Source organism: Onychostruthus taczanowskii, unplaced genomic scaffold (assembly GCF_017590055.1).
Source record: "Onychostruthus taczanowskii isolate IOZ18803 unplaced genomic scaffold, ASM1759005v1 scaffold15, whole genome shotgun sequence".
Taxonomy (NCBI): Eukaryota; Metazoa; Chordata; class Aves; order Passeriformes; family Passeridae; genus Onychostruthus; species Onychostruthus taczanowskii.
This window is the reverse complement of record NW_024498685.1, coordinates 13,582,326-13,607,783: the sequence shown is the minus strand read 5'-3', so window position 1 is coordinate 13,607,783 and position 25,458 is coordinate 13,582,326. Positions and strand designations below refer to the sequence as shown.

Genomic DNA, 25,458 nt, shown 5'->3' with positions numbered 1-25,458 from the left:
TTAACATTATATAATATCATAATATAATAAATTAGCCTTCTAAGAACACGGAGTCAGATTCAATCATTCCTCCTTCATCCTGGGGACCCCGAAAATACCACAGTGGATATGAAGCACATCGGTGCTGAAACCACGGAGCACCTCCGTTCACAATGTAAGTGGCTACAGCTCCTCCAAGGACAGCCAAGGACACCAAGGACTCTCTGTCACTCTGGAAGAGGCCCATGCTGAACCTGGCCAGCTCACAGCCTCTGCTTAGTGTTTTGGTCACCACATGGAACTTGTTTTGTTGGAAAAGGGAAGCGTCAACAACTTACTGGATTCGGCGTTTTCACAAGTTTCCATTTCTGCTGTTTCCTCCTCCTCTTGCTCATCAGTGTCTCCTGACTCATCACTCTCTTCTACCCACTTTCCTGGCATCAGCCCTGCTGAGTCGTAGGAGTTGCAGAGTGGTCCCACGATGTGGGTGATGAAGGACTCCTGGAGGTGTGCCAGCTGGGGCGCGGAGCGGTCCATGAACGGGCTGATGGGCAGGCCCAGGCTGGCCTCTTCATCGCCCTGCAGATGGGAAACAGCCCTCATTTCTGAGCTAAAGGCAACAAAACCCTGCTACAGAAAGGGGTAAAGCACACCCAGCCAATTAAAAATGCTGAAAGGACAGCATCTAAATGCCAGCCTGGCACTCCCGTGGTGACAGTGCCATCGTGTCAAATGGCACAGTTACAGCTCTTTTCTTGACACAAACCCACTACCAATAATGTGAATTCAACAAGGATGAATTTAACACTGACTCTGCAGAAGGATTCCCCTAGCCCTGAACTTTACACTGTGTGAAAATTTGGAAATTGTTATTTCATTTCTTTCTTTGCATTATTTAAAAAAAAAAAAATCCATTCTGACTGTGTGATTGTTAGTTCACAACAAACTTGTTTGAGTAAGACAATTTATACAAGACAGGGCTATCTCACAGACTATTCTTTTTTTTAAAAAGTTTTCTTACTGATTTTTTTATTTTTCTTATTTGATTTTTTGAATTTTTCTTATTAATCTTTTTTTAAATTTTAAGTTTTCCTATTGATTTCGTCCTTATTAAAAGTAACCTGGAGATGTCCTTTTGGCTTTGGGTCATAATATTTGTTTCCTATGACTATTAGAATGATCCCAATTAAAGCAATGCATCACATTCATTTGCTCAAAACCAGTAAATCTTTCCCACAAAGCTTTTTTGGGGGAGAGAGGGAGGCAAAAGAGAAGTTTTTTCTCTCTCTTCTCATCTTTATGATGTAAAATAAAGCAAAACTTTATTGCAGAGCCAAATCTGATATACTCAATTCCCTATCACAGCAAAGCCTCTGGTGGCATCAGTGAGCTTTCAGCTGAGCAGACACGACAAGACCAGATGCCATCTCCCCCCCAAAAATCTCTAACCTCCCTAATCAAGCCTGATATGTGATTGATTGCTGTAACACAATACAGAGTTCCATATTATGGGATACATGTTAGAATTTGGAGATGCTTTTTCAGTTTCCATTATGTTTGCTTATACTTATCTCCTTGTAATGTAAATTTTTCAAAAGTAAGGTCTTCACAGCTGACCAACATCCTGTCTGTATCTGCATATGGTGAAGGCCAAAAAACAGCTAAATTTTGGAGTATGTACAGCAAATATCTCATTTCCTTGTGTTTTCTTTGCTAATTTAGTAATAACCAAGCCAGAAGTGTTATTGCAATCATTAAAAACAAAATTTTTGTGTTGACAAAACACTGAAACATGCCATCCATTTTTGAAATAGCAAGCAAATTAAGAAGAGGTGACAGCTTGCTCTTCTTTACAGAATCATATCTGAGATTTCTTAGCTGTGAACTGGCAGAAATGCTGACTGTTGAAATGTTTGCAAATTCCTTTTTATTGTTCTGTTAAAACATGATTTATTATGTGAAACATCTTGCAGTGTGTTTTTTTAAATTCTGTCTGTCCTGTCTTCATATAATTATGCTGGACATGTGAAGAGAAGGAATCATCCTGCAACAATATGACAGAGGATTTTGAATATTTTTATACAACACATTTTTAATAAGCAGTTTTTACTTATATAGGAGTGAAATTCTTGAAAGGAATTGGTGTTTACTGTATCAAAGATATTTCATGATTTTCACAGCATAGTTTGAATTCACATATGTGTGAATTTTGATAATACTTCCAGGGAAATTCAAACTTGCCATAAAATTCTCCTTTTTAGGAATGAGAATGGGAAGACTTTTCCAGTCGCAGAAAAAATCTAATGCTCAAAAACATGGTTAATATGTTTTCATACACCTCTTATAGCCTATAACATTAAAGAAAAACAGCTTTTAATAGAGATTAAAGAACCTGAGAATCTAGCTTATCCCCCTTAATGCCAGAAACAAATCCGAGAAAGAAAACGTTCTCTGTTTTGGATCCCATTCCTGAATGATGGAAAACAACACAGGCTCATACTGTGGAACAGGTAACACAACATCTTCCCACATCTGTATCCTCACAAGCTTGACTGACTCTCCAAGGCTTTGCTGATGTTAATAAATTGGGGCATTTCCCTCTGATGTAACTTTTATTGGAAAAAAGGAAAGTCATATTCTACATCTGATTGTCTGCATGCACTGGTCACCCACACAAGCTATGATCATCACCAGAATTTTGAAGCACAGTTTGTTGGGACAGTTGTAATGAAGAATAAAAGCATTGCCTGAAAAAATTTGGGGCATGAAGGTTGTTTTGGGACACAATTTCTTTGTTTAAGAAAAAAAGTGAAAACAAAAATGGAACCAGCTATATTCATACCATAGGTAAGGCTCATTGGACTTTGTTTTTCTTGGGAGATGTGAAAGAAATGAAGAAGCTTCAGGTCAATACCTGAATTATGTCCCTTTCCCTGTCTCTTTATACTCTCCAGAAGGCAGCAGCAAATCCTGGTTGGATTTTTTTCTTCCCAAACTGTAAGTGCAGTAAATTTAAGGGAAGTTGAAAAAGATTTAAAAGGGCTTAGTCTGTGACTCCAAGTTTCTGCACAGCCTCTCTGAGAAGTCTGTGGGTTGTCTTGTTCAGTGATTTAGCCTGTTTGCTTCATGTAGAAAAGAAAGGATGTGGAGTTTAACCTGACCAGAACATTCAAATTGTTCCCACTCAGGAAACAGAGGAACAGTGTGGGAACAGCCCTGAGCTTGCACTCAGCAGGGCTAAATAGGTTAAAATGAGGAAATTAGGTTCAGTGAAGGGCTCCCTTACACCTAGAAGGAGAGGAGCAGTGCCTGGCTGTATTCCCAGGGCTTTCTAAATCCATCTGTGGATGAAAACACGGCTTGCACTAAAGAAGAGGGAAATGACAGCCATGATGACTGACAACAGGAAAACAAAAGAGGAAAGGAACACTTCTTCACCATCCACAGTGCCAGCCTTGAACAGTTCAGCCTGCAGAAACACCATCACCAGAGGTCTCTGAGGACACATCAGAAACTTCAGTGACAAATGGACTTTCACTGGTCCAGCAAAAAATTGGATTAATGTGACTCTAGCCAACCTCTCCTCCCCTACTCTGTGATTTTTCACTGGCCAGCAGCACAGTCATGCTCCAGAACACCAGGAAAGCAGCTCTGGAATGCCTTTACCTGCTCATAAAACTCGTTGACGATGCCCTCTGTCCACTGCAGGTGCAAGTCCTTGCATTTGGCAGGCCCATTGATGTCAGCCAGCTTGATGCACATCTGACAAACCAGCAGGCGGTCGTTCTCGTTGGTCCAGTCAATGCCAACGTCATCGTTCACCTGCAGACAGGGAAAAGGAAACCAGGAGGGTAATGCCAGGCAGCAGAGCAGGATCTGACCTGGGCTACTGCAAAAAATCACTAGCAAAAGTAGTTGAGCTAATCCCAGGCTGGAATTAACAAGATGGAAAGGGAAAAATAAGTGAAAACCAAGGAACACTGAGATGAATAAAGAGGAATAAAGATAAGTCAATATTATTATTATATATTATATATATAACATTATATATAATATATATGCTATATATAGTATATAGTATATATACTATATATTATTATATAATATATAATATGTACTATATTATGTACCTATTATATAATATACAATATTAATGTCATATAACATAAATTATTATATTATATAATATTATTTATGCTCTACATAATAATATAGTATATATCATTTATATATACTATATGGTAATATAATATGTATCATGTAAGTAATATAATATTATACATTAGAACTGCACATTATGCACCTGTTTGAAAGGATTTACTAGGAAAACAAACAAATGCAATCTTTCCAGGCTGGAATTAACAAGATGGAAAGGGAAAAATAAGTGAAAACCAAGGAACACTGAGGTGAATAAAGAGGAATAAAGATAAGTCAATATTATTATTATATATTATATATATAACATTATATATAATATAATATAATATTATATATATACTATATATACTATATATATACACTATATATTACTATATAATATATAATAATATGCATTATATTATATACCTATTATATAATATACAATATTAATGTCATATAACATAAATTATTATATTATATAATATTATTTATGCTCTACATAATAATATAGTATATATCATTTATATATACTATATGGTAATATAATATGTATCATGTAATATAATATTATATATTAGAACTGCACATTATGCACCTGTTTGAAAGGATTTATTAGGAAAACAAACAAATGCAATCTTTCCACGACATTTTTCAAGAAGTTGATACCTATTGGTGTAGAAATACAAATTACTATAAAGTGTCATGATGGTTTGATTGCAGAGTGAAGATGTGTGTAATGAGCTTATTTCCCTGTTTGATCTAAGCATGGCTGAAACGATTTCCTCCCTTTTCCCTTTTCTCTATTTTCCCCATACCTCTCGCAAGAAAAAGCCACACATACTGTCAGCTGCTCTAAAATAAAAGCAGAAAGGTTAAGGTTGGAGGGGACCTGACTGGCAGGGGTGCAGAAGGAGCTCAAACTTTTATGGATCTACAGATCAGATCTCTTTCTACCCTGGATCACACCTAGGGCCTTTCTCCACAGCTTCATAAAGCCTGACAAAGGGAGATGTTACAGGGAAATGGATAAAAAAAAATTCCAGTCACATACGTGGAGGTTTCAAAGTGTCAGCATACAGATCCATGCTAAGTAATGCCACAGGAAAGATTTTATCCATGCTACCAAAACAGCCAGGAGGTCCCAAATACAAAACACACCATTTTGGGGCGTTTCTCACTAGGAACAAGAAAACACTACCAGCTCCAAGGGCAGGTATCTAGTTAACATGCCAACATCTTTGCTGGGTGATGGAGTTTACTAAAGTATCTTTATAGGAGGTGATTTCCAATAAGTTAGGTTGAAACTGTAAACAGTTTTTAAGAATGGTTTCTCAGGGTTGTAGTGTTATGGCTCACTGAATGGAGCATGCAGGAAAGATGTTTTGTGACATTCTTCTGAAAAGAGAAAGGAAAGGAAGACCATGCTTTCACTGCATTTGAAATTAGAATGTCAAAATTGTTCTGATTTCTGTTTTGATAATGCAACAGAATGCCTAAATCAGTAAAAATTCCCTTAAAGTAGCCATTATGCAAACTTGGTAATAACACCTTTGATTTTTCCCCCCTTGAGTGCTTTGCTAATAGGTCGAAGTGCCAGTGAACAGGAAAGCAATGTTGAAAAGTAGAATGTAAAAATAGCTAGTGAAATTTTTAGCCTTAAACCACTTTCTGAAAAAAAAATTAAAAATATATATATATAAGAAGAGAAGCTGTGCCACTAACTTTAAATGAGTAAAACCCAACAGAAAGGCCAGATTATTATTCTACATTTTGCAGCAGCCAAAAGGACATTCAGCGGAAATAGAAACCCAAACTGATCTCACCTTGGCGTTGAACTTGGCAACGAAATCAAAGTGCTTCTTCAGGTCAGTAGCCAGAATGGCCTCGATGACGAGGAAGCGGAAATGCTTGAACTCCACGTGGTCCAGGTTGACCAGGAAGTTGTACTCTGGCCTGGACATGAAGAGGTTCCAGGCAGCAGCAGCGTGGTGGTTCTCCAGCACGGAGCGGTCGTTGTACAGCACCGCCTGTGGAAGCAACGGGCAAGGGGCAGCTGAGGAACATCTTGGCAAAACTATCTTAGCAAAACCATCTTGGCAAAACCATCTTGGCAAAGCCATCTGGCAAAACCATCTTGGCAAAACCATCTGGCAAAATAGTCTCAGCAGAACCATCTCAGCAGAACCATCTTCACAAAATCATCTACGCAAAACCATCTCAGCAGAACCATCCTAGCAAAATTATCTCAGCAAAACTATATTAGCAAAACTATCTTAGCAAAACTTTCTTAGCAAAATCATCTTAGCAAAATCATCCTAGCAAAATCATCTTAGTAAAACCATCTTGGTAAAACCATCTTGGCAAAATCATCTCGGCAAAACCGTCTTGGCCAACCGTCCATTGTTAGCAAAACAATCCTAGCAAAATCATGTCAGCAAAACCATCTTTGCAAAACCTTCTTAGCAAAATCATCTCGGCAAAACCATGTCAGGAAAATCATCTCGACAAAATCATCTCAGCAAAACCCTCTCAGCAAAATGATGTTCACAGTAACATCTTAGCAAAACCATCTCAGCAAAACCGTCTTCATAAAACCGACAAAATCATCTCAGCAAAACCCTCTCAGCAAAATGATGTTCACAGCAAAACCATCTCGGCAAAACCGTCTTCATAAAACAATCTACACAAAACCATCTTAGCAAAATCATCTTTGCAAAACCACCTCAGTAAAACCATCTTAGCAAAACCCTCTCAGCAAAACCATCCTAGCAAAATCATCTACACAAAACCATCTTATAAAATCATCTACAAAGCCACCTTAGCAAAACCACCTTAGTAAAATCATCTTTGCAAAACCATCTCAGCAAAACCATCTTGGCCAAACCATCCTAGCAAAATCATCTCAGCAAAATCATCTTGGCAAAACCATTTTGACAAAACCATCTTAGTAAAATCACAGCAATGGACCATCTGTTTCAGGCCACAGGCTGAGGGCTAACACAACATAGGGGCGTGCTTCCCCGACTGTCAGAATTAACCTCACTTAATGAATTACTGCACTTTGGTAACTGCACCAGGCAGAGGTGTCCATGCAGGACTGATTCCAAACACAGGAACAGGTGAAATTCCACTTTGCAACCTGAAAACATATACTCAGCCTGACAGATATCTCAGTGCTAAAATCCAAAATTGGTCAAATCTTTATCAAAATAAGAAGCTGAACTCTCAAAGTGATGGCAATTCCATTCAGAAAATAACACGAAATTTTTTTTTCCTCTTAATTTATTTTCAAACTAGAGTAAATAGAAAAAGGCTAATCATCTAACTTCCTTTTCTGATTTTTACAAGCACAGAGCTACAGCACTAGTTTCTTTCAATTAGATTTAAGGATAGCACATGTCTTCTCCCAGTCTATTTATCTGGCCAAAGCATCAAAGCTCTTGATCACAGAAATGCATTGCAAAGATGAGAAGCTTTTCTATCAAGTCATAGACACAAAGTGACACCAGAGTGAGTTCAGGTGACTTGCTCTTGTTGACAGAGGAAGTCTGGTTGCAAGCTGGGGAGTAAATCCACAATTTCCGCACCCCTACCTGACCTGTCACCATTAAGATATCTTTTTTAAAAATTTCCTCATCAATAGAAGTATTTTTCAGCACAGTGTGCTGAAGCCAGGCAGGTCAGCTATGTAAAGCAAGGAAAGATGATCTCATGATTAAGCCAATAAAGAGTGACTCAGAATTGCTGAGTCCAACTCTCAGTACTGGCAGTAACTTCTATGTAACCTTAGGCAAGCCTTAATTCTACATTTATAACACTATTTTCCACTCCCTGCTTCCAAATACTTTCATAAAAAGACTGACGCTGCTCATATTCTATAGAAGCAACACAAAATGTGTTCTGATCGTGCACAATTAACTTGCAAAGCACAGTCAGCTACACAACCGGGATGTTTTATTTTATTTAATCTTTCTGTGCATTACTTGATAGAACAATTCTTCCTTTCTTCCACAGTTGCAGGTTCTCTATCAGTCAGCAGAGCTTTACCTTCTCCACTGACACAGTTTATCAGCACCTTTCTCAACAGCTCTGCTAACTGAGGGTGTGTAAGAAGACTCTTACCAGCAATCCCCAAGTGAAGTGATTATTTCTGTCACTTTGACAAGCTGTTTCAAAATATTTGGCAGACTTGTGCTTAATGGAAGCCACAGGCACCACTAGCAAGGAAAAGCTGTCATCGAGACCTTCCAAACTGCGCAGCAACACTGCCTGAGGTTTATTTACCTGAGGAGCACTCGTTGCTACCAAGAAGGCATTGGTCCTTCCTGGGTGATCGTAGTCATGCATGGCTGCAGCCACATAAAGAGCCATCAGCTCCAGGGCAGGGATGTTGCCAGCCAGGCAGCCGTAGCTGTCATCTGTAGGTGTGTATGTCTTTGAAAACACATATCCCATGTGGCCGTGAGTGATTCCACTGTCGGAATCTGAGCAGAAATAAAGAAATGGAAACAGTCAAAAATCCAGGGCCACTCTTTCAGTGACCTGCTGTAAGAGAAGCAAATTCCCAGTAAGGATAAATGCAGCCTGACCTCAGTGCTTTCTGTGCCTATGATCCAGTACAGTAAGGCAAACAACTGGAAAGGAACAAATTCTGATCCCACCTGGGGATCTTCCAGTCCTCCAGCAAAACCTATTCTCAAACTATGTAAGTTACAAGCAGTAAGACATGGATTCACAGCCATGCTGGAGCTTTGTGGGGAAACTTAATCTTCCCACTCCTTTCTCTAATTTCTTTCATCATGTAGACAAGTCCACGAGACACTGACAGTCCTTAAAGCAACGGACTAGAATTTAATAATTAAATTACAGTGGATGTTTTCCAATACAAATGTCTAGACTTTGGATCTTTGCTGATAATCCTCTTATCATCCTCTTTTTGAAGCATCTTGAGCATACCTGTCAGAGACAGATACTGAGATGCTTTGCTAATTTAATCTGAACAACCTCAAGTGGATCTTGCATGCAGCTGAAAAACCTTTTTCAAATAACAAACATCAAAAAAAGCCCCAGAGCTCAACCCCTTTCATTCCACCTTACCTACAAAGCCACTGAAATCCCTTGCTAATAAATTTTTCTTAGGAATAACACCATTTAACACCACATTAAAAAAAAAAAAAGAAAAGAAAAAAAAAAGAGAAAAAATAAGCAGGAATGGAACAAACTCCTGCTTTTCCAGCAACTCTCTGAGAACTCCAACAAAACACAGACAGGTCTTCTAGTTGCCACAACTGAACATGGAGAAATTACTACAAAAATGCAAGATATAAAGCAATTGCCAGATGGCAACAAGTCTTTTTATTTGGAGATAGTCAGGAAAAGCAAAGAACACTTCATGAGAGCCAAGCAGTGGCAAGTGCACAGCTCTGCCTGCATGCCCCAGAAATTGCAGAATAGCAAAACAATGAAGGTTTAAGGATTTAAGTCTGGTACAGCAGTGAAAAGCACTAATAGTGCAGTTTTCCTAGGAAAAAACCTTTTGCAAAAATAAAAACCTTTTGCAAAAATCAAATGGTAACAAAGATCTGTCATTAAAGGTGACCACAAAGGCTTGCATTCACACATCATTAAATGTCAAGTATCAGGTTTTGGAGGAACAATTCCATTCCCTTCAAAGTTACACAAACACACCCGAACTCCTTCAACACCCGTTGTGCTACTGAACTTTTAACACATTCCCACAGACTGCCAAAAAAATTCCCGCGTGCAATCCCCAGCTGTCGCCTTTCCCACAGCAAATTTCACGAGAGAAACTTGAGGATGCTGACGTTTAAAGGTACCTGAGTCGCTGGCTGAGCCGTGGTCACTGATGACAGTGGGCAGTCCCGGGATGGGCTGGGTGGTGAGGTACCACACGGCGTGCAGAACATCCGTGGCGTGGATTCGGTTGTGATCTGTGATGGGGAGAAAAGCAGCCAGCTGTGAAACATCAGGGGGTTTCTGACACAGGGCTAGCAGCACCATCTAGTGGGTACCGGGTGGCAGGCAATCCAGCAGAGACAAAACCAACCTTAGCACGAGCATCAGAGCTGCTTTTACCTTTTTCACAGAAATGAAAGAAAAAAAAAAAAAAAAAAAAGGAAGATAAATGGATTTTGTATTAGAAAGAGATTCTTCTTTAGTAAAACAAAAAAAAATCACTTAAGAAAAAAAAAAAAGGGAAATGGAGTGCTAGGTTCATAAAAATCCCAGAGACTCTATGAATAGTTAAATATTTTAGACAGAAAGGAATGGCTTCAGCAGGACAGGCTGTGGGACTTCCATCTCTAACCTCCTCAGGCTGTGACATGCTGCTTTAGATCCCTGATCCAGCTCAACCACAAGGAAAGGATCAAAACTGGGTCTCTCTTTCCCAGAAGAGATTCCAAACCATCTGGCTGAAGGCATTTAGAGGTAGCTTTCCTTAAATCCTTCCCACTGTAGCTGCTACAATTGGAATTTAATATTTGACAGAGAGAGCACATGACTTATAATGATTTTTCCCACATTTTTCTGTGAGTGTAGAGAAAACAGGGTGTTGTGTTCCTCAGTGCTGGGTTTATCTGCAACCTAAAGGGGGTGATCAGTCTTTCCTCTTTTTTTTTTTTTTTCCCAGTCTTTTGCAGCTGAAGCACTTTGATAAATTTGATTTGAATTAGCAAATACTTTGGGGATGGCTGAAAACAGTTTTTTCAGGGAATAAATGTTTCCCACGGAAAAACATCAGCTAAGCTGTAGCAACAGAACAGGGTTCACTCATGTTTTTTGGGTATATTTTTTCTGCTTATAAAGCTCATCTCCTTTGGTAGCATAGCACTGCTACTGTGTAAAAATGCACGTTGCCTTTAGGTGGTTAAATGTTTCAAGAACCTCCAAATGCACTGGGGTACACTTGCATTATTCAGGAAACAGTCTTTACTAATAACAGCTTTATATGATTTCTGGCTTTCTGGCAGATTTTGCCATGAATTATGAAACAATGCAAAAGATGAAATACAAAGAGAAAAAGATGCCAGGCTGTGGTTCAGCACCAGCCCCTGCCTAGCCATCCACTTGGTCATGATGTACACTGGAAGAAAAAAAAGTAGCTTTATAATGCAAGAAGAAAGGCTTCAATACAAAATCCCCAAAAATTGAGGGAAGCATCATGATGTGCCAGGAATTTTTACTTACAAGGTATCTCTCGGTATCCACACTCCAAGGCATGGAAGTAGTTCATAAATTCCCTCACTGGTATTTTAAAGGTTTCAAACAACCCCATGTCGTCAAAAAGCCTGTATGATACCTGAAAGAAAAAAAGAAGAAAAAAAAACAAACAAAACCCCCCCATGCTGTTAAGTAGATGAGAAAAAACTCTACAAATTAGATATAAAACTCCTTAGGTTGAATTACCCTGTGAAAATCTGCTTTCCTGGGAGTATTTTCCCAAATCCTTGGCTCAAATCAACTCCCAGAAGAGGAAGAACAAGGAAAGGACTGACAGAAGGGGGAACCACATGGCTCCTCTGCACTGTGTCCTTGCTTTCTCTCCACTTTTGGTGGTGAAATGACAAAAATGACTCCACCAGGATATCAGGGGCAGCAAAGAGCTCAGGAGGCAGAGCTGCTCTAAGTGCAAACATCCAGGAGGGATGTACTGGGAAGGGGAATGCCGTGGGTGAGTGGGGAGGTGCTCAGGAGAGATGGATGCTCAGAAATGCAGGCAGCAGCTGACACAAAATGGGCACTTTTGAAAACAAGTTTGAACTTGACACACAAAATAATGGGACACAGGAAAATCACTGCCTGATCTTTTCACTTCTGTCGCAAATCGGACCCTAAATCCTCGCACAATCTTTATTTATTTACTGCTGTTAGCTAAATTCTGTCCTTTTGGTACCATCTGCCTGGTAATGACCCACCTAGAGCCAAGCAACCTGAAGCACATTTGGACTGTGAGTGCTCTAGGGCAAGAAATGGTCACAAATTGCTTTGTGTTTTACATCTGAGTATAATTCAAACATCTATTCACACCTGCTTGTGTCTGTATTTTTTATATATAAATGGGCCTCTATAAGCTGCACCTAAAGTTGAATGATTATCAGCTCCAAATGCCCTGCCACTGTGGATTTTTAAGGTAAGAATAACAAAAAAGGTAACGAATTTGAAGCAACAGCTCAGTTCTCAGAGCTCGGCTCTTCGTCTCTGCAATGAGAATGAATTTATGCTCCTCTCTGAACCCTTTCATGCACATTTGTCACTGCCACATTGACTGAGCTTGCCACTCCACTTTGCACAGATGCTTTCATGGCTCCTGACTGGTTTAGGGTCTTTTTCTATGTCTAAATCAATTTAACATTCCACAAAGAAGGAACAGGTATCTCAAGCAGCTTCAAAGATGCTAAGCCAGCATTTGCTTTCTAAACTGAATGCTTCCCTGGAGGCATGTGTCAACTTTGCTTTGTTCCATCTCAGAAATTTAACCTAGCATGGCAAACACAGTTAATTCAGCTTTTTAATTGACTTTTTTTTTTTTTTTGAATGGGTTAGTCCATTTGATAGCAAAACACTGAGAATAAATCATAAGAGCTTTTGTTTACCTTTATTAATAATATCCCAGGATTTAAAAATAAAACCAGGAAAAAAATAGTGGTTTTGGCTGGAAAAAAAATTTTATTTATTCTAGTTTCCTGATTTCTGAAAGTAATTTCATTAGCAACATCTGAGGAGGTGGGGGTAATAAGGATCTCTATTTTGTGAACAAGGTAGAACATGCTATATTCTGCTGTTAGGGAGAAGGAGATATTATAAACAGCTGTTACAGAAAATGTTGAGTTTTTGTCACAAATATTAAAGCTTCTCTATTTTATTTCTCAAGTCTCATTTTGTGGAACTGGGTGAAGTGGGTAACATGTTGAGAACCTGCAGAAAAAAAACAGATTTTGGGAAGTAGAGTGAGGAGATTTAGTGCAATCTGAGGGAAGCACAGAGGACTTGTGTCCAGAGGTACAGAACCCCATGCAGCTTGGTGAAGTGCTTAAAGCCTACAGAGGGACCCATGTAAAACCAGAACAAATTCTGGCTCATCCAAACTCTTCTTTGTGCCATTGAAAGAAAGTTCTGGTTTTCCTTACGTTTCATTCATCATTCTATTACCATTCCATGCTATTAGAAAAATGAGCAGTATGATCTAGAAGAGCATTTCACACGTCACACACTCGCTGTCCGGTGCAAAAGCGCCTCAGTGAGCATCTCTGAGTTTATCCCATAAATATATCCAATATCCACAGTTTGCCTATTTCTCTAAGTGAACCCAGGGACTTGGCAGGCTGCTCAAACTCAAATGTTGCTTGCCAAGCTGCAGAACACAAAAAGGCAGACCACAGAATAAATCTGAATTCATGCCACGGTTCTCCTTGTTGACCAGCAATTGAATCTAGCTGAATAACAGGTAACCACCAAGGGACTGTGATTTGATCCAGCATTCTCTGGAGCTTGTTACACTGAAATCTGCCTGACACACTGACCTCTGTGTTTCTGGGGGGGTGATAATTGTACCACATTGTACCAATTAACTTTATCTCTTCTTTCCAGCACTCATCACTACATAATACCTTGTAAAGTGATCCTCGTTCAGTCTGATTCTCTGGGGCTTTTTTTCCCTTTCAACCCTAATAATAATAAAAATAATGACTTGCTTTTCCTGTTTAATAATCTTCGATATTTCTATAAGAAAAAAAGGACTAATTTGTCAGTGTGCCAGGAAAAGGGGCAGAGCAGAGTAGAAAGTGATTTTGGGAGGTGACACTAATCGTGCTGGCTAGACACAGGCTGTGTCAGTAACTGAATTAAACCCACAGGAAGGAATAAAAACCTGAGAGCTGAAAGAAAGACTAGAAAGCTCTCCCAGCTCATAGCAAATCTTCCCTGTGTAATATTATATGAATTTTCTCTCAAAGTTCTGATTCTTTAAAAATGAGGGAACATAGCAAGAATTCTTTCTACCCCCACTTCCTCACACCTTGCTTTCTTGTCCAGCCTGAAATCTGAAACCTTTTATTTCTGGGATCTTATACTGAAATCTTCAGTATAAAAGAGGACCAAAACTGTGTGTATCTTGCATCCACTGAATATATTTACTGTTTAGTCCTCCCATGCTAAACCCCATGAGAAATCCTTTCCCAAAGAACTCAGTAAGGGCTGAAAGCATCTCAAGAGAATATTCAGAAAAGCAAAGAGCAGAAAGCAAAATAGCTGCATGATTTTAATCTTTCACATTTTTAAATTTAAAAATGAAGACATTCAAAAGTAAGGAATGTAATGAGGCAGAGTTCATACTGTCAGCTTTGAATTAGGTGTCAGGGATCACAGTTCATTGGACCATCAGCTTGTAAGGACAATGCCTTTGAACATGTCTCTGTCTAAATCTGTCAACATTTAGACCCTGCAGACAAGGTGCACCTCTCACCTGACTGAGAATCCGACCACATTTCTTCCCAATTTTTTCCACCAAATCAAAGATTGGGAAGTTCCAACTATTTAGCTGCTCCATCAGGGGATCCAAGTTGTCCATAACCAGGGGCTCAGGAGCCAGTACAGGCTTGTCCTGTGCCACAAATCAGAATAAGAAGGGTTGTTAGATCAGTGAAGCATCTCAAGCAAAAATTGGTGCTCTTAAAAGCTAAAGTCACATTAGCATCATGTGTAAGCCAGTGGTACTTCACTCAGCTCAGTGCAGATGCCCTCATTTCTTGCAGCCCTGCAGCTACTCACTCTCCTTTGTAATGTGTTTCACTTGAATGGATAGGAAATTCTGTTTATGCAACAGCAGTGTCTGCACTTAGCACTGAGACTCACTCATTCTCTCATGGGAATCATTCATTCATTTCCAAGGGAGGCTGCCTTCATTGTGAAACTCACTGTGGTACAGAGAGAAAAGCTCCCAGCTTCTGCTTCTGCATCAGGACCCATTCATTAGACTCTAACATGGCTAACAGAGCTCAGTTCAAGCAAAGATTTGTAGTCCTTAAAATGAAACCTATCTATTTTTCAAGGTCTGCAAATAAAAGTTGGGTTGTGCCCCTCCTTTTACATTTCCCCCAGTATACTCCCTGGAATTTCATTTTACTTAAAACTGGAGATGAGTACATGCCAGAACATTTCAAGCAAAATGCCTTCTCTCAGCATGTCCAACTCCAGCAGATTACAATAAATTTTTCAAGAGCTCCTGCCAACTGCAGATTATTAATTCAGTTGCACAACAGACTGTGGAAAACCTAACTGAACAAAGCTTTCCCTCTGCATCTCAACCAAGCTCATATCTGAATGCTGTGAGACAATCACCACTCATTCATCACACTGCAATATTTGTGGTTAAAGACAGTAATACCTTGCAGCACCCTTAGACCACATTTTTTCTGTGGGGCTCTGGGTTTTTGGTTAGTTTGGTTTTAGTTTTGTTTTTTTTTCCCCCTCAGCATCAGCATACACTCATTCTGTTGTGCTGGGGGAACTCAGAGGAGCTACCTCAGGTGGAGTCAAGGGATGCAGGATGATGGTCTCAGGTGTGTAGGACCTACAGCCAGATCCCTTCCGTGGCTGCTCCTTGGAGCAATCCGTGTCGTCATCGTTCTGCACGATGTCGCTGCTGTCGCTGTTGTTGGTCTCGTAGTCAGAAGTGGCTTGAGCAGGATCATCTGCAAACACAAATCACAGAGCTTGTGGTGTGAACAGCAAGGGTTTCATGGAAGCCAGCCTGTGACCTTCTGAGTAGCAGCAACAGGAGCTCTGACTCATATTACATATGTGCTGCTTGGCTGGCGCCGATGCCAGACAATCTGTCCGAGGGCACTGAAGATACGCCCTGCAGAGTGTAAAAAATGGCAGCAGGGAATCAAGAGAGAGAAAAAAAAATTGAGGACCATTATTTAAATAAATTGAGAGGAACAGTATATCCTTTATATTTTAACTTCATAAGCATTTTGTACGTGCTGCACATATGAAAAGGGAAGGAGCATTTGGACATGGAATCATCAAACACAATTTGTATGGACTCACCTGTGTGTGTGCTCCTTTTATGGCAGACAAGCTCATCTGCCCTTTTAGTGGATAATTACTTAATTTGAGGGAACGAGGTGTTTTTGACCAAGAATTACCTGTTCTGTTCAGGGTGTGTGTAGTAGCATCATTTCTATTTAGTGTCCCATCACCAGCTTCTATTTGGTTGTAGGGTCTGCCACAGCTGAAATACATCAAGAAACACACACAGTATGAAGAACCACGTGCCTTAGACAGTCTTGTGTGAAAGGATTTCCCACTGGCAGTGTGAGATTATGTCATACAGCATAAGTCATGGTCCAGGGTATGTTCTCCAGACAAAACCACAGGAGAGTGCTAAAGTTTTATTGGATCTCGGGACAAAAATACAGAAAGATCTTGGATTAACTGCCCACCACCATTAAATTTGTGAATTTGTGTTTTCAGCAGTAAACCTCAGCCATGTGATTTCTTTAAATATTTTTTTTATTATTCTGTAAGTATACCAGCACAAAATAAACCCCCTAGTTCTATATTACAGATGCCCTATAAAGACAAATTAAAATTATGAAACCGTGCCAGAGTCTCATACAATCTTGTAGAATTCAGTTTGAACACAGTCATTATCTGGCTTCACTCTTCTTGCTTAAAATTTGAATATGCTCCTCTTAAGAAGGAAAAATATATTTTATCATTACTTCAGTGACAGCATACCAAGTACATAAGAACCAAGAGGGCAGAGTTTGCTTCATCATTTCCAGAACAGAAACACATTTTGGGAGGGATCACAACATGATGACCTTTTCAAATGACTGCCTCTTTCCTTCCATTAAAAAGCTTTATTCCTCGTGTATAGTTCCCTTTAAACCCTAATTACAACCTGACATGTTAACATTTTCTCTGGTTTGAGTCAGCATTTTGCGGCATATCTTATATAAAACTGTCATCACAAATCAGCTATTACAGAATTACCTGGATTGGTTAAATTTTGTACTAGAACCTTTGCACCATTTGAAGTTCAACATATAAAAATGGCTTAATTCCTGTGCCAGCTAGCTTTTGGCTGGGTCATCCAAACATATCCTGGAGCTTGGTGTGCCCTGCAAACATCATGAGCTCCTGAAAGACTTCCAGATTAAAATGCTAATCTGTATTCAATGATACCTGTAGTGCATAGCCAAGCAAACAAATCTTGTATCAGTCAGGCTGATAAACAAGATGAAAAAGGTATTAATTTCTTTACTACCTACAACAACCTTACACTGACTATTTTTTGACGTTTTTAATGCAATTTTTAACTGTTCTTTTAAATAGAAGGCTTCTAGAAATGAATGCCATTCATGAAATAACAGAATTTTATTGCAGTGATAATAAAGGCACAGCTTAGTAAGACTGCAGCACCTTTATGCTATATTTCTGTTGTGTAATATAGTTTTAATTTCAAATTAATCCCTCCAAATCCCAATTCTGGTATTCCTTTGGAAAACTCTTAAAAAGCACTTCAGTTTCTATTTAGTTATCAAAATCCATCTCAAAAGCCTGTTTGGATCCTACTCCAAACTCCAGCGAGGATGACTCCCTAGAGCAAAGCTGCAGTCTCAATTTTGACTTTCTCACAGCCACTTCCTAGCCTTGCACACAGCACACTGAGACACATCCAAAGTCATGTGCCTGAAGGCAGAAACTAAAAACTATTTCCAAAGATAGTCAAACTTGATAAGAGCCATGCTGTCTGCTGGCTGGCCACTCGTGCTATGGCCAAAAGCAACATCTGGAGAGTAAAGCAACCTTGAAACTGCACTGGGACAGGCTTGGGAATGCCAGTGTTTCCCAGTGTTCTGAACTGGACACATACTGCAAACTCCAGTAATTTGATTTAGCAACTGAATCCTTTCTGAGAAGATATGCAGAACAACTTTCTTTCTAAAATGCTAATTTTGCAAAGCAGATCTGGTCTGTGTTCCCTAATAAAGGTGTACTTTAAAGTAAAAAATTAAACTGTGTTACTGAAGCTCTTAGCAGTAGAAAAAAACTCATCTGCAGCTGACTTCTGGAAAAAAAAAATCCCCATAGTAGTTAACCTGACTCTGCCTAAGGAAGACAGGACCCACTCCTCCTGAGTGGGCTCCTGAGTGATTTTTGTGAAGGTTCAAAATCACAGAGTCTTCAGGCACTGCTGGCCCTAGCAGTCAGATGTTTCTAGGCTACATCAGGTGCCTGCCGTGCAAGTCTTGGCCTGTGACCTAAAGGTGACTGCTCATGCCAAGGGCATGGCTCCAGAAACACAAGTTGTAAACATGAAATCCAACAGATTCTTTGTCAATGACCTGCAGATCCCAAAAAATCCAACTTTGGGATCTGCAGGTCATTGACAAAGAATTTGTTTAGGAACCAGGCTGTCCACCTGACAGGAGTAAAAGCAATAAACATAGCAATAAATATAGCCAACAATCTCCCACTTCAAAAGTATTTTGTAGCATTGATCTACACATTTAGTGAAGTACAATAAACCTGAAATATCAATATAAACACTGCAGTAAATCACAAAAGCTTGTACATGGGCCAACAGAACGTGTTCATGAAAACAGTGTGAAATGATTGCAAGGCATGTCAAATTACCATCTTACCTGCTGCAGATGATGGAGGGGCTGATAATAGGGTCTGACAGGCTAGGTGCACTCTGAGTAGAAGTTAAGACTTTGTGTGGCTTTAGGCCCTGCTTGGTGTCAGTGTCTGTAGGCTCTGGAAATGACACAGAAGATGTTTTTCCAGTAGGACTCGTGGCAGGCGTCCCCTGAATCGGTGAATGGCACGGGGAGGTGAGAGGTGAAATATTTGGTGGGATACCTGGCCAAGGACAAGAGGAGTCTTGTCAGTTAACACAAGTGGCAGATGCTTTACTAGTTCACCGTGCAGAAATACTCTTCTTGAGATGCACCAGCAGAGTCTCCAAAACCAAAAGAGATAACAGAATTCCCTTCTCCACTCTGAGCCAAGCCCAGGGCTGTCACAGAGTGACCAACTTCCATTGCTACCAGCCACTTTTACCTGCTGAAGATCTGGCTCAAAACACAAAGCATATTTTCCCTGGTGAGCAGGATGCACTGAGTGGACAGGCATGAAATGAAAGAGGAGTTTGTGGCACGACTGCTGGTACCAACATGAGCTGGTGACAGAGACACAGCCCCAGACAGGCAGGTCCCAGAGCCATCTGCAGCTTCTCTCTCACCATTCTAAAGCAGGGACAAGGAAGGCTTACACACATTGCCACAAAATCTGGATTTCTACATGTTTGAAGACTAGCAATAAAACAAAAAGAGCAATTTTTAGTAGTCATACATTATACAAAGTACTGGGCTTCTGGGGCCATTTCTCAAAGATTCTGGCCTTGATCGTCAGTTTGAGTTTATTTTTCTCTATCTGTTGGTCACTAAGGGAGACTTGCAACCATTTCTGCAGCACATGCTAGTGTACACCTGAGCTGGAGCACAGAAACTGCCAACATCCACACGTGCAACACCAGCAAGGTGCAGTTCTCTCTGTCCCTCATTCCACCTGAGCCAAGGTGAAATGTCCCTCATTCCACCTGCCAAGGTGAAATGCAGCCCGTGTTTAATCAAAGTGCAGCCCTCTCTTGGAATCCACTTCACAATTCCTAGTCTCAGACAAAATGATCCAAGTGCAGAGGAGCAAACTTCATCTGTCTTGAAAGGAAATGCATGGAAATTGAGTTACCTCCTGTTCTGAGGTTTGCAGGAACTCAGCCCCACTTAATTTACCACGTTCATCTTCAAAGTCAGAGGACAGCAAGACCTTAGGAGGTTGGAGGGGTTTTATGTCTGAATTTTGCCCTCTATCTAAATGCATTCCAGACACAAAAATTATCTTAAAACAAGGCAATATGTTGATCTAAGTTTATGAAATATTAACCTTGCAGGATATACATGTACAGTTCCAGTGTTTTTTCCCTTACTGTGATAGGAGGCTAAAACATGATTTACTGTTGACAATCCAAGAGTTAAAAAAAAAATCTGATAGTTACTGTGCTGTAATTTGGAGATATCCAGCATCTGTGTTTTGATTAAGGGTATTTCTCCAGCAAATGTGGTATGTATTTACTGTCTTAATTCAATGATTGCAAGCAGGATATAATGCCAGTCTTGAGATCAGAACACTACAGCCTTGAGAGCAATTAAAATGTTATCAGATGGCCAGGACACAGGGAAGTGGCTTTAAAATACAGGAAACCTCTGTTTCACATTTACGAATTCATTGTGATATCAGCTTTCCATCCAACAAAAATGTGTCTTTAGAAACATTTCACAGTCTGTTAGTTGCACAGGGGATTGAGTTGGATTATTGTCTATCTTTGAGATATATGTTACAAATAATATCCATAACTCTTAGAGGATGCAATACATATGGTCTTCTTTCAGCAATCTGAAACAAGTCCTGAGAATTTAAACAGCAGTTTTCACAATGATTTCTCTAATCACAGCAAGCTTTCTACTGCTAGTAGACATCCTATCTTTTGAAATACTTTTTGTTGTGTGTACTTATGTTGTTTTTTTTTTTTAAGAAAATAATTTACCAGGGAAGGTAACCACGAATAAAATTACCAGAAAAAAGCCAACCTTTTTTAATAATCCAACATTCAACCATTTACTGGCAAAACTGAGAGAAAATGTGTCTTGCTACAGCAAGGATTTTTTCACAATCAAGATAAGTGAAGAATAAAAATACAAAAAGAAATTTTAAGTACATCCATGCACTTAGGTCTTCCAGAACTTCTTCAAATGTGCAGTGTTGAAGATATAAACCAGCAACTTAAATGTGGTGCAAAATTACATATGAAAACATTTGAGTTTTTTTCCAATATAGGTAGACCTAGCAATATTTTAAAATGTGAATGTTTCATGCATAATTAAAGACACTTTTTACAAATTTATGTATTTACAGATTTAGCTAGATCAACTTCTAATAATAATAATTGTATATTACCAATGGAGCTAATAAATAAAAGTCGAAATTGTATTAACTAGTGCAAATTTAAAGAATTATTTAGCTGTAACATGAAAACAAATCATAACTAAAAAGACATGATTGCAAATAGTCTAAACTGTTGTAATATCAATCTGCTACATAAAGCACTGATGCAAAACTTCTACTCCTCTCCACCAGCATCCCCAGGAATTGCTCATGATGGAATGGAGACCTTCCTCCATCATGGGGGAGCTCTTGTCTTTGGACAACAGAGATGATTATTAATACTTTCTGAAAGCAGAAATTGCTAAATGTAAAACTGATTGATGGGCTTGATAATTGTTGTTTTCCAAGTACAAGATATTACACACCCACTCCCCTCCCTCTCAGTTTACTGGGATAATCTCTGAAAGTCACAAGTCAAATGTTTGTTTTGTTCTAAAGCAAATCCCTGGATTCTTGTTACTCTGCATTATCTTCCAGGTGAAATTTTATTTATTTGCCTATGTGACTGTTACCTTTCAAGATGGTATAGTGCTACTTAATCTTCACTCTGGTAAAACAAAGCAGCTTTGTACAAGAAAAGATCTTCTGTGTGGTTCTCTTCAGTTTGAAAAGGTGATGTGATGTGACAGCACCAGAAATGGAAAATAATTGTACAGCCCTATCTTCAAACTCATCTCCAAGCTGGGATTCTCTGACTTTTCCAATGTCAGGCCTCAGCCATCTAACAATTTCTATCTGATAGCTGGGTAGCCAGGATCTCTGAGTATCTCAACAGTATTTATGTTTGGATAAAAAGCAGGCTGGTATGAAAAAGGAAGTCTTGTGATAATTTTGGATCATGAGCTGAAGCAAGGGTAAACAGCATGCTGTATTGTTTTAGTAGAGAGGAGAAGCACATTATTGTGGACTAAAGCTGCTTCATGGCTGTCATATTACACATTTCATTATCCATTCCAAAGTCACCTTAATTTCTTTCAGCAAAGAAATTCAGGAGTAATGTTTTTTTAAAAGGCTCAAAAGGCTGAGTAAAAAACCAGTATTTCTCATGTCTAAAAATCAGTAAGAATGACCTGTATATTCTCAGTAGTGAATATACAGAGGTAGACCTCTGAGTTACAAAGGCTGTGTCTTGGATACGTTTGCATGAGACAAATCAGTTTCTGCTTCCAGCTCAAAATGGATTCATGTAGGCTGTGCTTAAGGAAATCTCACTCAAGGAATATGCACAGACAGCTAATGCCACAAATGTTATGCAAAACACCCTGCTATAGCCAAGGGAATTACAGATATAAATCACAATTTAGTATTTCACTTGCTGCATCGTGTCATGCCTAACTTCTATAAATCAAAAGAGTCAAAACATTTACAAAGGGCATGACTACAACCTATAGTACTTTAAGCAACTGTGTTGGGGTTTTTTGGTTTAAATAAAAGAAATAACCATATTATATTGTTGGAAAAATAACAAAAGCAGCAGGTTGGACAGAGAACAAAAGCAGATGTATCAGCTAGTCACAGGGAGCAGTTAAGGTAGGAAAATTATAAAGATTTTTTATAAAATTCATAAAATCAAGCCTGCTCTCCTGAAATCAGTGGCTGGCCTTGTCAAAGCCAGCACTTTGCAAGTTCCCATGTGAAAGCAATCCTGGTGTGAACAGTTCGTCAGCATAACAATCTGTCCCTGGGTGAAAAAACAACTTGCACCTGTATAAACTGTTTTTACACCATCAGACAGAAAAATGAAAACTATCTCTCACAAACAACTTTTCCTGCACGTACAACCAGGGGTTTGAGTGACCAATCGATACAGAACAACAACTTGTTAATAACCAATAAATAATTGACAAGAAAGCTCCTGACCAACTGGAGTCACCCAGGAGGTCTGTAAAACTGTATAAAAAGTGAATAAAGAATACGCTTTTTCCACCATGAAGCAAACAGAGTCCATGTGACTGACTGGCACAGTCAGGCCAGGCTGATTGTGCCCACTCACCTTGGCGGCTCTGCCTTTTGGCATTCAGGTGGTTGGCAGAGGACACGGCGTAGGAGGTGGAGAAGGACCTGCTCTTGGTGATGGTCATCAGAATGGAGCTGTTCCAGGAGTCAGAGCTGCCAAAGCAGAGCACAGACAAGCAACATTCAACACGGGAAAAAGCCCCAGTGGCAGATCTTACCAAGGCAGGAGCTGCAGCAAGGAGTACGTGATACTGAGATAGCTCAAAATCTGGCGAGGGAAACATCCATGGGTTGGCTGAAGTGGTGTTTGTGAGGCACTCAGTACCACCTTCAGCAAAAATATTTACAGGGCAGACAGTCCAAAGCTGGACTTCCCTCAGTGCTGAGACCTATTTGCCTTATTTACACGAAGATGCCATCATTATATTGTTCAGACAGCACGAAGAGGCTCAAAAGTTGACTTGAAGTAAGTTAAAAGTTTATGCTCTCTTTTAACACCTCCTCAAAAGAGCCAGAAGTGACCTATATTCTCAGCAGAACGGGAAAACCAGTGTCCTCTGCTGCTGGTGCCACTGCAGGTACACAACCACCCTCGGGGCACTGGAGAAATTCCTCAGGATGAGGACTGGAAGCATCCTGTGTGGCTGTGGTCAGTGCTGTGCCCCTTCATGCCCTAACCAGGTGAAATACCTGCTGTATCCCAAAAAAATGCCCCTCTCTGTGGCAGTCACATTTTCTGGGAAAATCCCTTTGCCCAGGATTTCTCTCCTGGGAAGCTGAGAAGCCTCAGAGAAAAAGAAAAACAATATTATCCCATTTGCTTCTCCTGTGTTGTGCTGCTTTGGAATGTGGTTGGAGATTGTTTATCCAACAGGGGATTGGTTTCATGTGAATTGTTTTAACTCAATGGCCAATCACTGTCAAGCTGTGTCAGGGCTCTAGAAAGAGTCAGGAGTTTTCACTATTATCTTTTTAGCCTTCTGTCTGTATTCTTTCTGTATTCTTTAGTATAGTTTAGCATAGCATTCTTTAATATAGTATATATCTTAAAATAATGAATTAGCCTTCTGAGAACATGGAGTCAGACTCATCACCTTCCTTTGTCTGGGAACCCCACAAACACAAGACCCCTCAGACCCTGGAGCCATCAGTGCAAGAGAATTGTGCTGAGGGAATCTGGGTGCACGTGTCCTTGTGTGTGGGGAGCAAATGTCAGTCCCCTGCAGCAGCATGGGTTCATGCTTTTAGCCTTTGGGTGGTAATTGCATGGCAGAAGAGGCCAAAATCTTCTGCACAGCAAGAAAACTGTATTTATAATCACTTTCCTGAAAGATACCCATCAAATGTCAGCTTCTTTCAGGGATGCAGCACTGGCTCTTATCAAGCTGTGAGCTCTCTGGACAGGTCTGCCAGGGAGCTCAGGCTCCACATTTCTCCTCACAGCCTCACATTAAAGTGATGAGATGACACTCAACGCTGGAGATAGACTTTTAAAGTAGCATAGCTCCAGCGGAGCTTGAAAAAAATAAACTTGAAGGAAAAAAAGATCATTCTGAAAGAAAAAAGCATGCGACGCTGTGTTACCTCTGCAAACACCTTGTTTTGGAGTAGTTAAGTACTACCTACAAAAATAATTGCTAGCTGTCTTCATGGGCCCAAATTCTTAAAATCTGTGATGAAGGGAGGCAAAGAAAGAATACAGATTTTTTTTTTAATTGTTTGTTCTACAATTTTGCTTTGTTTTTTAATTGTCGTGAAGAATATAACAGACTGGCCCACTGTAGAGTAAAATAACCCAAATGAACCAAACCAAAAATCTCTGACTCACATTCTTTTGAGTTCCTGCAGGAGAATCACTTGATATAAAAGTGTTCGAGGGAAAGAATGTGGGAGCTCTATTATTTTTTCAGTATAATGTCTACGCAGTTCAGTGACATGGGGTTGGGAGAATACAGAATTACCAATCTCAAACTGACAGTTACAGGGGATTTTTGCAAATATGCCACTACAGAAATCCAGAAGTCATGTCCCACATGGTGAGGAACAAGTTGCATGTTTTGTAACTACAGAATCTGCCACAGGGCAATTCCAGTGTCAGCCTCTCTCCTACTGTTCAACTTACGAAATGTTTCTTTCTCTGTGACCAGTGGAGCACTTGAATTTGGTACAGGGGAAGTGGCAGATAACCAAGATAAATTTTTTTCTCTTCTGTTCAAAATTCTCCTTGAAAGCAGATCTCTCTTGGTCTGCCAATATTTTTAAAGCTAGACTTATAGGATTCATTTCCCCCCTTTCTGGAATACACATTGTTTCTCCTACTGAGAAAGAAGTAGTGCAAACAGT

At 39.7% G+C, this 25,458-nt stretch overlaps 1 protein-coding gene across 1 annotated transcript in view; it reads right to left on the bottom strand.

Moving 5' to 3' along the window:
* PDE3A (phosphodiesterase 3A) overlaps window positions 1-25,458 on the bottom strand; it is a 218,846-nt gene that overhangs the window by 3,519 nt on the left and 189,869 nt on the right. The window contains exons 5-15 of the mRNA XM_041398886.1: window positions 23,153-23,268; window positions 18,798-19,017; window positions 16,290-16,375; window positions 15,661-15,830; window positions 14,603-14,740; window positions 11,329-11,440; window positions 9,957-10,070; window positions 8,404-8,603; window positions 5,943-6,146; window positions 3,646-3,801; window positions 272-558 (exon numbers count right to left, since the gene is read on the bottom strand). Coding sequence (XP_041254820.1) covers window positions 272-558; window positions 3,646-3,801; window positions 5,943-6,146; window positions 8,404-8,603; window positions 9,957-10,070; window positions 11,329-11,440; window positions 14,603-14,740; window positions 15,661-15,830; window positions 16,290-16,375; window positions 18,798-19,017; window positions 23,153-23,268 — 1,803 coding nt within the window. The remainder of the gene's footprint in view (window positions 1-271; window positions 559-3,645; window positions 3,802-5,942; window positions 6,147-8,403; window positions 8,604-9,956; window positions 10,071-11,328; window positions 11,441-14,602; window positions 14,741-15,660; window positions 15,831-16,289; window positions 16,376-18,797; window positions 19,018-23,152; window positions 23,269-25,458) is intronic.